The sequence below is a fragment of the Hemitrygon akajei genome, chromosome 10, assembly GCF_048418815.1.
Source record: "Hemitrygon akajei chromosome 10, sHemAka1.3, whole genome shotgun sequence".
Classification (NCBI taxonomy): Eukaryota; Metazoa; Chordata; class Chondrichthyes; order Myliobatiformes; family Dasyatidae; genus Hemitrygon; species Hemitrygon akajei.
This window is the reverse complement of record NC_133133.1, coordinates 136,408,268-136,420,431: the sequence shown is the minus strand read 5'-3', so window position 1 is coordinate 136,420,431 and position 12,164 is coordinate 136,408,268. Positions and strand designations below refer to the sequence as shown.

Here is a 12,164-nt window from a genome sequence, read left to right as displayed (position 1 = left end):
ACCAAATAGCTGTTATTCGCTAATCTCTAAAACCCTCTTTGACCTTGCACTAACACCCTTAATCTCTCCTGAATATAATGGAAGCCACAGACCTTCCCTTATGTCCCCTTATTCCCCTCCTGTGAATTTGAAAACATGCCTTGTTTCTGGTATTTTAATACATTGAGTGGACAGAATCTGGCATGCAGTGCTGTAGCAGAAGGAACAGCATATTCAAATGTAACATTCAAAATCACTTGGATAAGTATAAATTTTCAGGACTAGGCAGTGAAATTGACTTTTCTTTCATAGTGCTAGCATGGATTGAACAGGCCAAATGGTGTTCTTCTGTGCTATCTTTCTTCATATCGATTAAACATCAGCTCTGTTTCCTTCTTCAGGGATGCTGCCTGACATGTTGAATATTGCCAATGTTTACTCTTTTGCTACATACATCCAACATCTGCAAAATTTTCATTTTAGAAAGAGCACCATTATTTTGTATATACTACATAGTCTCTCCTTCTGTTTCCCTTTTGGTATCTCACTCCTGTCTTCCCTCTCCCTATCTATTTCTCCTATCTACCTATCTATCTTCTCTCCCCTTTCTTCAAAAAGGCATGCTAGGTGCTATAATACAATAACAATTTACAGTGGGCATTTGACCTACCAATGGTCATGTCTTTGGGATCCAGAGGAAACACAAGTAGCCACCTGGAGATCATGTAAATTCCACCTAGTCATCATTGAAATCAGTTTTGAACCCAGGTTGCTGGAACTATGAGCCCCACCACTGTTCTGCCTACATCTGATCAGTGTAACCTAGTTGTAAATTGGGAGAATTCCATTTGTAGGGGCTGATATCCTTCTAGCTTAAATTGCTGTATCATAATGGCTGACACAACAGATTCTGTAATGCTGGAAATCTTGAGCAACACACACAAAATGCTGAAGGAACTTAGCAGGTCAGTTATCATCGGTGGAGGGGAATAAACAGTCAATGTTTTGGGCCTGATTAAGGGACTCGGTCAACTTTTTAATCTTCTCCACAGATGCCCTCTGACTTGTTGAGTTTGTTCAGCATTTCTAATATGTTGATCAGAATGATTGGTAAATCAAAGGCACTGACCTGGAAGAAAAGCTTTGAGAGTCCTATTAACAAGTCTAAGGAGTTTGCCGCAAACCTGAATTTAATCCAAGAATACATTTTGATAATAAAAGAAAATATTCTATCATATACCACCCTTTCTTATGGGATTATTGCAAAGTAGAGAGAAAGAGTATGGCTTGTTTTAATTACCAGTAGATTCTAATTACTTGCTCCTGCCTGCAAAATTCTTAACTCACTTGTAAGCTCCTGTGTTTTTTTTCCCCCTTTTTCTGGTCAATGTAATTATGCTCTCCTGAGGTGTGGCTCTTCTGGGAGAAGGTGTGGAGTGAGACTGCCACTCCACTGAGCAATGGAAATTTTCTCCTCTGATGAACCCATTGTATCTGACTTGTTCCAAATTGTAGAACAACCCAGCATCCTTCTCAGCTTCATTGGAAGAGGTAGATAACAGGAAGTGGTCATATGCAGAAATTTTCAACCAGTGTGGTAAATGAAAGATGATGGAGACATTGAGAGCCTTGAATTATATTTAAAATCACAAAATTAAGTTTTTATGGACAATACCTTCTTGGCTAATTTGCTTTTGAGGAAGTGAGTACCTAAATTCTTAAAGTTCAAACAAACACTTACTAATTTCCTTCCAACCACTTAAGAAACTTAGCTCTACCAATTACATTCTTTTTTTTCCAGCATTTTCAACATTGTACATCAACTCTAAAGATAATTGCAATTTCAATTTTACAGGTCATTCTTGCATTGACAACTTTCAACTTGCCACTTTCTTGGATATTTTTTGGTGGAGATTCCCGGCTCTATAGAAGGTAAGATTGTATTTCTGATGTTTTGAATCCTACATTCCCAGTGTAAAGCTTTGCTCTGTGAATTTTTCCACGTCTACAATAGAGGACTAATTTAACGTTGAGTTTCTGCAAGTAAATAGATTAATTGTGAACATTATATGTAAGTTGTGAGATTTGAATGAATCTTGCAATTATGGTCAAAGCTAGCAATTTGATACTTATTGCCCATTCCTAAACAATGTTGACCTGGAGATGAGTGACATACAATGAAAATACTCCCATTGTACTTTTGTTAGAAATGAATCATAATAATATCATGGCACAGAAGGAGGCCATTTGACATATTGAGTGTGTTAAAAGAGGAGATCCAGGATTTAATCTCAGTAATATTGTGAGAATGGTGATATATAGCCATCATGGTATGATACTGCTTTGATGTTATTTGCCAGTTTTCTACATCTAGATAGCAGTGACTGCATGTTTCTGACATGCTCTTCGTAGCATTCAGCAGCATATTATTTAAGTAAGGTAAAGCTTTTCTGACAGCACATTTGGTATGAAATGAGATTGTGTCCTATTACAAGCCTCAAAGTGGAAGAGAAATTTGTTTTTGGGTGATATCAAGTCTGTGAAATGCATTGTCTGATGCTGGTTCTACGTACTGCACATGACTCTGAGTATTATTTATCGCCTATCAAAATGATGTAACTAACACTACACAATCTTCTAACGGTATATTCCAAATGGTGGGAGGTGTGTGGAATGTGACAAGGGTGAAATCAGAGATTTTGCTTTGCATCATTGAGCAATTCGCTCTTTTATGTCTGCTCCTGCATAAGTAATTACTATTGAGCTTTCTCAAAGGTGACTGCAGGTGTGAGGAATGGAAGATCATGTCATCAAGTGCTAGTGTGAAAAATGCTGGTCTCTCATTCTATATGACGTTCACAGGGATCTCCACTGACTGTGGCAATGTGCATTATCCTGCTCATACCTCTTCACATTAAACATATTTTAGCTAAAGAGTTAGCTGAGAAGGGCCATGACAATGACTTTCCTTCTGGCAGATAGCAGGGAGATCCTTTCGTTAAATACCAAGATCAGATTTGCTTTCTTTATTGAAGAAGGTCATAATTACAGCATCACTAATTTACCCCTGCATGCTCTCATCTTTCCAGCTGAGGAAGATAAAATTGTAAATTTCTGACTCTAGTTCCTCACTATCAAGTTTAGACTTTCAGCAGGGATAGTTACTCCTGTGGCCTTGTTTTCCAGATGGAATATGCACTTTTTAATTTCTGGTTGCATCAGAATGGCCAAAGAGGGAATTGGGTAGTTTGCGGTAGAATGGAATCAAGAGGAACTACCCCAAAGACAGAGTCACAAAAGGTGGCTCTTCAAAGTGTTCTTCCAAATGGTATTACTTTCCTCTCTATTCGTCAGTTCATCTCTTTTCTTGACCCTCAGTGTTTCTGCCATACTTTGTCTAAATAGTACTGAGGAATCTTTGCCATCATTGTTAGTGATTTGCTGGAACTCTTAAGCCATTTCCAGTTCTTTGGGTCTTAGGTTCTCTGCTGCTCAAGTGCATCTAATACTGTTCCCTTGAAATGTGGTTTCATCAATCACTAGGATTAAACTCAATTAGCAAATACGCAAATTAGATTCAACTGGAAGAAAAACTAAGAAGCGAAAAAGTCTCCAATGCTATTTGTTTTTCACTTTTTTGAAAACCTAAAATTTTGTTGTCTTTTGAATTGCAGTGAGGATTATGGGAAAACATTTTCTGATATCTCAAGTATACTCAAGCACTGTTATATAAGGAAAGAATTTGGAATTAATGTAGGACCGAAGCATTCCAAGAAGGTGAGATTCCCAAAGTAAGATTTTCCTTCGGCTCCTCCCACTTTCTCCAGACTTGAGGGGTAGCAACAGGCGTTCTTATGGGCCCCAGCTATGTTTTACTACTGATGCTGCCCCACCCGCATCTCCTCCATTTCCCATGCATCCATGCTTACCCCATCATCCTGCTGCCTTAATAGTAACAGAGCTCTTCTTGTCCTCACCTACAACCCCATGAGTCTCTGCATCCAACACATTATCCTCTGCAACTTCCGCCATCTCCAAAGGAATCCTATTAGTAAATATATCAATTGCCCTCTCCCTCTCTCTCTCCCCCTCCCCTCCCCCCTCTCCCCTTCCTCTCTTTCTCCCCACTTTCCGCAGGGATCCCTTGTCCAATCATCCCTCACCACTCATCTCCCACCTGGCACTTATCTCTGTAAGTGGCCTAATTGCTACACTTGTGTATATGCCTCCTCCCTCACCTTCATTCAGGGACCCAATCAGTCCTTCCAGGGGAGGCAACACTTTACCTGCAAATCTACTGGGGTCATCTATTGTGTCCAGTGCTTCAATGCATCCCAATGTGGTCTCTATGTGGTGAGACCTGTCGTAAATTGAAGGACCACTTTGTTGAGCACCTCCGTTCCATCTGCCAAAAGTGGAACTTCTGGGCCAAACATTTTAAGTCTGATTCCCATTCCCGTTCCAACATGTTGGTCCATGGCCTCCCCTTGTGCCAAGATGAGGTCACCCTCATGGAGGAGAAACACCTTATATTCCATCCTGATGACATGAATACTGATTTCTCCTTCCAGTTTAAAAAATAATAATTTCCCTCTGCCTCCCCTTTCTTCTATTCCCCACTTTGGCCTCTTACCTCTTCGCACCTATATATTGCCTCCGTCTGGGTCCCCTCCTCCTTCCATTTCTCCTTTGGTCCACTCTCCTCTCCTATCAGATTCCTTCCTCTCCAGCTCTTTACCTTTCCTACTCACCCGGCTTTACCTCCCCCCACTTTTCATTCTAGCATCTTCCCCCTTCCTTTCCAACCCTGAAGAAGGGTCCTGGCCTAAAACATCAACTGTTTATTCATTTCCATAGATGCTGCCTGACCTGCTGAGTTCCTACAGCATTTTGTGTCTATTGCTCTGGATTTCCAGGATCTGCAAGACTTTCTTGTGTTTATTATTTTTCCAAAATGTATTAGTTCATATCCACTACAAATATTTAGGCAGATATTAATAAAGTACTCCTTTTCTGTCAACCAATAGGTGATTCTGATAGCAGATGAAGCAAAACAAACAAGACGTAGTGGCATAATGTTGCGGTCATCTGATTCTGGTCGGTCATTTCATTACCTCCGTCTCCCCTTCCACCCTAGCCGGCCAATGAGATATCACTCCACCCATTCAGATCACCTGCTGGCCTACAGCACTGATGTAAGTAAGGCAAAAATAGATTTTTAAAATGTTTATCTTCCTCCACTGTGACTGCCTGTAAGTGGAAATATTTCTGAAGTGTTTTATTGGAACATTTGGAATCAGCTCTCACTTTGTCTTCTTTTTTGTCTACTACAGCATGATCTTTGGTTTTCTCAAAATTTTGGTGATACATGGAAAAAACTCCATCAGTTTGTCTATACATATTTATGGTAAGTTGTAACTTACTTTTAATACAGTGGATTCCAGTTAATTGGAACACATGGGATCAGTACATTTTGGCCCAATTAAGTGGCTGCCACAATTAGCCGAAGTTTCCTGGAAGTAGTTAAAAGGCATTAAAAAAAAGACAAACTTCCATTTAACTGAGTAAGAAAACATGTATTTAAATAAAATACAGAACAAATTAAAACATTGCCAAAATTACTGCAATACTATAAAACTGTGCTTTAGTTTGTCATTGCTCTTTGAACACAAACACACACAAGTGATGCTATTTAAAAACTGTTCGCTCTAAATATGGTGAAGTGTTTAACAACATATGACATGCACATTGACTGACACTGGTTAGAAACTGTTCAGCAACAGTCTCCTGTCCCAATTAAGCAGCACTGTGTCCCAAATAAAAGAAGGGAATCTAGGCTACTTTCTCTATTTGTTTTTGTTCTTTAAGAGTTTTCCTAAATAAGTAGCTGCCCTGGCTAACCAATGGAGCAAATAACTGGAATTCACCTTACATTAATAATTTGAATTATGTTTTATAACAACCGTTTATAAAACTTCAGGAAACTACAAAATTTGAAAAGTTTTGTTATTATGCAAAAGAAAAAAAACATTACAGCAGCAGGTGAATTATGATGTCATTATATAGATTTTCCCTCCAATCATCCTTTCTCTTAACCATGCTATCTTTTTTCTCCTGATTGGGCATTATGAATGTGCAAACCTGGTTGACAGGAAAAGCCGAGCTGGTCCATTAAATCGTGCTCATTCCAAAGGCATGCTGATTTGTAGTTTGATTGGCTGATGTAAATTACTGCAGTGGAGGTAGGTGGTTAGAGTATTTAGGTTGTGGGTGATGGATGTGAGAGAGAGAGAGATTAGCTTACAGGTAAAGAAGTGGGGGGATAAAATTATTTTGAAAATCATCATAGACTCGATGGGATGATATCCTTCTTTGTCATAACTAAATATCAAATACAAAATAGTTTCCACGTCTGACAGCCAAATTTTGTGACATAAGATTGCTAATATTAAACAAATCATCCAATTTTTCACATATAATATTAACTCTGGCATCCAGCAGTATATAGATTCCCATTGGAGGTCTCTCTATGTGGAACTGGGGATGGAGACAGCAGTGTCATAGAACTGATTTTTAAATTGGTTTACGGACTCTCAGGTTGCCTGCCAATTTTGTGTCCCAGTGGAATCAGTGCTTTATGTCTATGCGAATGCGAGAGATTGCTACCCCTGTTTGAGTATTTGAAAAATCTACTTCTTAAATTCTGTTTGCACTTCAGCCCCACTTTCCTGATATTTGGGCAATTTGTGCAGAAGGTGGCAAGTTGTTCAGAGGACCTCCTTGTTGGTCTTCTACTGGGGCTAGCCAAGGTGGCCATTCATAGTATAGGCAATGGGCCTGGAGGTTTCCACCCAAACTGACTGCGTTTCACTTTTTTGAGATTGCGTCTGTGTCTACGTGTCACTGGGAAGAGAGCACACAATGTCCATCAGTTCTCTGGAGACCTTCTGGAACCAGTGGCACCACAAGAGATGAAATGCATGCTGGACAAGTTTTTAAATATTTTCATTTTATGTTTTAATTTAATGTATATTTGTAAAAAATCAAGCAAAATGTAAATATTATAAACAAATCTTTAAAATAAAAAGATTACATGGAAATGTGATCTTACTTTCCTTCTTATTTCCCCAACCAATTTGTCCCAGACCACCATACCAGGACTTTGGTGGTCAGCAAAAGGACATTATTGGTTCATGTATGATTTTGAAAGGAAATTTAAAGTCATCTGATGTTACAACAATCTTGACAGCAATTACTTTTAGGAATGACAAGGAAATTTCTCACAGGGAAAGACCTGCCATGATCATTCTGTGTGTGTTACTGCACGTTTTGCTGCTGGCTTTTAGGGCAGCAATGAAGAATCTCATTTTTGGTGGTGTTTAGTAGCTTCTTCTCAGTTTTCACTACTCTCAGTCATGCAAGTCCTGGGTGGAGTCTCAAGAATACCATTGCACTAAGATGTAGAAAGCTTCTTCATTGCTTTTTCCACTACGATTTTGTTTTACCAGTCAGGGTTGTTAGACCTGAGCTGAACCCCCAAACCTGCAGAACCGGTGGACCACTCTTAGTCTGGCCTCTTCCCTTTGAACTGTTTGCCATAGGTGACCCTACCAAGAGCCAAAGCATAAAGCCCTGATTCCAACTAACATAGCTCTTCAGGTCATTGAGGCACACAAGCCTCCAAACCATGACAAGGTTGTAGTCCTCTTCAAGATGATATTTTTCATCTCAAGTTAAATCACACTGAAAACTCAAGGTGTCAAACCCAGATAGAAGATAAAAAATGAGGGGTTGAAGGAAAAGGAAATGAGTGAAGAAAGATAAGATGGGGGGAGGAGGATTAGTGAGTGAGTTACCAAAGTGGTATAGTCAATTATAAGGAGGAAGTTGGGAGGGAAAGGAGGAGAAGGGAAGTAGATGTTTGCAGGTAATGAGGAGCAGAAGTAGACATGGGAAGAGTGGGTGGTGGTAGGCAGGAGGTATCGTTTTGCCAATGGTCCTACATTGGTTAACACATTCTGAATTTAAATGGAAAATTGGTGGTCCCTTCTCTACCCTTGTCACGTGTAATTTCCTTATATACATATATATAATTTTGCTTGGCTTGGAATCACTATCTAAAGATTATGCAGGCCGATCAATAAGCTCTAGAATTCAAAATAAATTGGAATAATTTGTCATTCCCAAATGAACTTCATGAAATAATGAAGATTAATTCTTCCTGCTCAGTTGAAATATGCCCACTCATAGCTTCATCCTCATTAAATACAGCACTGGCAACTCTATGAAAAGATAAAAAATATTCAAACGCTAGAAATAGGAAAATACTGAAATGCTGGAAATGCTTAGAGTGGGTCTGATAATGTCTGCAGAGAGACAAATACTTAGCATTTCTAATTAATAATTTTTCTTTAAAACTAAATGAGGAAAATGAACTTAGAATGCAGTAAAGAGTGAGAGAGGGAGAAAGGAAGGGAGAGGGTAAGAAAAGTGAAGTATGTGATTAGGATCCAAGAAAGACAATGCGTCACATGTGGTGGTGGAGCCAATGGTAAAAAATTATTTCTCAGAGCTGCTCTGTCTGAAGGTGGTATAAGTAGAAGATAAATAAGAAAAGTGCTGAAACTTCAGCACTTCTAAATTTACAAAACAATACTAAATTTATGCAAATTTAAAAACGGTTGCTGGAATGACTCAACAGATTATACAGCAGCTGTAGAGAGAGAAAAACAGAGTTGTTATGGAGTTGATATTTCATGAAAGTGCCCATCATTAAATGATCAAGCTGAAATAATGTGTCTATTTTGAGAATATGATGTCAGATTCGAGAATATGCTCAGCTTGTCTTTGAAATGCAACATCCCCTGACTTTTACGATATCTGTCCCATGACCACTTACAGTCTAGAAGTATTCTGGATGTTTATGAGGACTTTGGGGCTTTGCATCTCAAGTCCTGCATAAGTAGTAGAAAAAGACCAGATCACCTCACAAACTACCGTCACTTGCCCCATCTGTAGAAGAATCTATGTTTTTCATGATGGCTTCATCTGCTACATCAGAATCCACAGAACCAAAATGGAAGCAAGTCATCCTTTATCCTGAGGGACTGCCTGAGAAGAAGAATCCATTGCATTAATTCTCCATCCCAAACTCTCTTTTGTTTCCTACACTGTTCCAACAAATGCTAAAGAATTGGTATGTTATAATAATTAAGGCTCAACACTGAATTCCATCAAATCTGTTAATTAGTCTTTCCAGCTTGTGTCTATTCCGATGAAAGGTAATCCACCTGAAAAGCTATATTTTTGCAATCTTTACAGATAGCAACTCTTGATCTTTTGGCATTCTCTTTTATTTCAGATTTCTTTTAATTGTAGGGCGCATCTCATGGTTCTAGCATTTTTCCCTCTTGTGTTTTTCATCTTCCATGTTTCCCTTAGAGTAGTCATAGAAGCTTCATATAACAAGCCTGCTCCATTATCTCTCTGCTGGCTTCGTGCTGCCTCATTCCTGTACTGAAGACGCCGCGCCCCAGTGGCTCCAATGACTACAGACCAGTGGCATTGACCTCTCACATCATGAAGACCCTGGAGAGACTTGTTCTAGAGCAGCTCCGGCCTATGGTTAGGCTACACTTAGACCCCCTCCAGTTCGCCTATCAGCCCCGACTAGGAGTTGAGGATGCCATCGTCTACCTGCTGAACTGTGTCTACGCCCACCTGGACAAGCCGGCGAGCACTGTGAGGGTCATGTTTTTTGACTTCTCCAGTGCGTTCAACACCATCCGTCCTGCTCTGCTGGGTGAGAAGCTGACAGTGATGCAGGTGGATGCTTCCCTGGTGTCATGGATTATTGATTAGCTGACTGACAGACCACAGTACGTGCGCTTGCAACATTGTGTGTCAGACAGAGTGGTCAGCAGCACTGGGGCTTCACAGGAGACTGTCCTGTCTCCCTTTCTCTTCACCATCTACACCTCAGACTTCAACTACAACACAGAGTCTTGCCATCTTCAGAGTTTTCTGATGACTCTGCCATAGTTGAATGCATCAGCAAGGGAGATGAGGCTGAGTACAGGGCTACATTGGGAAACTTTGTCACATGGTGCGAGCAGAATCATTTGCAGCTTAATGTGAAAAAGACTAAGGAGCTGGTGGTGGACCTGAGGAGGGCTAAGGCACTGGTGACCCCTGTTTCCATCCAAGGGGTCAGTGTGGACATAGTGGAGGATTACAAATACCTGGAGATACGAATGGACAATAAACTGGACAGGTCAAAGACCACTGAGGCTGTCTACAAAAAGGGTCAGAGCCATCTCTACTTCCTGAGGAGACTGAGGTCCTTTAACATCTGCTGGACGATGCTGAGGATATTCTATGAGGCTGTGGTGGCCAGTGCTATCATGTTTGCTGTTGTGTGCTGGGGCAGCAGGCTGAGGGTAGCAGACCCCAACAGAATCAATAAACTCATTCGTAAGGCCAGTGATGTTGTGGGGGTGGAACTGGACTCTCTGACGGTGGTGTCTGAAAAGAGGATACCGTCCAAGTTGCATGCCATCTTGGACAATGTCTCCCATCCACTCCATAATGTACTGGTTAGGCACAGGAGTACGTTCAGCCAGAGACTCATTCCACTGAGATGCAACACTGAGCGTCATAGGAAGTCATTTCTACCTGTGGCCATCAAACTTTACAACTCCCCCCTCAGAGTGTCAGACACCCTGAGCCAATAGGCTGGTCCTGGACTTATTTCCACATGGCATGATTAACTTATTATTATTTAATTATTCATGGTTTTATATTGCTATATTTCTTCACTATTCTTGGTTGGTGTGGCTGTAACGAAACCCAATTTCCCTCGGGATCAATAAAGTATGTCTGTCTGTCTGTCTGTATCATCACTTGATTCATCACTTGGAATTCTCTTGATTTCCACCCCTCTTAAAACATGTTTCATTTCTGTTTTCATTGGCAACCCTATATGGCCAAATCGTGCCAACCTCTTCTCCTTCTATAGTTTGAAATACTTAAAAACAGTTTGGATAAACAATAAGTCTAAAAAATAGTCTTCCTCAACCCTCTTGGGCAACTTAGGGCTCTATGATTATGTAGGAACAGAACTAGGCTATTCAGCCCCCCCGAGCCATAAAAGTAAATTATGTCTGATCTGCCCTTCACCTTCATTCATTTAGCTTCCTCAAAATTCTAACACAACATACTTCTATGTTTCACCAGGATAGATCTTGCTGTGTGTTTCATACATATTGAATTAATTTGACACATGGAGCTCACAATCGCAATGGCAAGCAAACACTATTTTGTGACTGGATTTTGTGTCACTATTGCATGACATTGTTTTTTTTTAAATTCAGAGATTTATGATAATTTCTCATGACCTTCTTTGATTTTAGGGGACCAGGAAGCACCATCTTTTTCTCAACTAATCCTAACGGCGTTTGTAAGTTTACTGGATTTTTTTTTACAAACATTTTAGATAGATCTTGAGTAGGATTTGACATTTTAATCTCTCCATCTTTCTCTTTCCCCCATCCCATTCTATCCCTGTTGTAGAGATCCGTCTATTGTTGGTGATGCATATTGCAGTGAAATTGGGCCAAATGAACTGCTTCCAGTTACACTTACTGATAGTGAATCAGCAGCTGATTTTTATATCCATTCAAGCCAAAAAAACCATTGAGTGGGCTGAAATATCACTGCTGACTTGCTCATGTGTATTACCACTCAAATCTGATTTCACCCCAACTGACTCTTCAGTTAGATTCTTGTATTTGCAAAATATGATTAATTTCTACAACTTAAGTCAGCAAGAGTAAGGGAAAGTGATAGAAGATCGATGAGTAAACTTAATAAAAAGAACAAACCCCATTCATTGGGGCACAGCTTTGGAGAGGATTTTTTACAAACCACAGAGCTCATCCTTTTTAATGCTGAAGTTGTATTGACTTTGTTCACGTGCTTGTGAACCAAAAAGTGTGTTGAAGCGTCCAACTGGTTTAGCAGCTTCCTTTAGAGCACAAAGCACAACTAGCCAGTTTCTAAGTTCTGCAGCAGAAACTCAAACCACAGGAAGAAAGCTGACTGTCACAGTGACTTATACTGTACATTCTGCACCTGTACTGTACTCTGCAAAGGGAGGGTAACATAATAACACGTACAACACGCTG

The 12,164-nt window shown here is 40.0% G+C and overlaps 1 protein-coding gene across 1 annotated transcript in view; it reads left to right on the top strand.

The window, feature by feature from the left end:
* LOC140734706 (sortilin-like) overlaps window positions 1-12,164 on the top strand; it is a 136,139-nt gene that overhangs the window by 64,816 nt on the left and 59,159 nt on the right. The window contains exons 3-7 of the mRNA XM_073059042.1: window positions 1,835-1,911; window positions 3,654-3,756; window positions 5,007-5,174; window positions 5,313-5,386; window positions 11,391-11,437. Coding sequence (XP_072915143.1) covers window positions 1,835-1,911; window positions 3,654-3,756; window positions 5,007-5,174; window positions 5,313-5,386; window positions 11,391-11,437 — 469 coding nt within the window. The remainder of the gene's footprint in view (window positions 1-1,834; window positions 1,912-3,653; window positions 3,757-5,006; window positions 5,175-5,312; window positions 5,387-11,390; window positions 11,438-12,164) is intronic.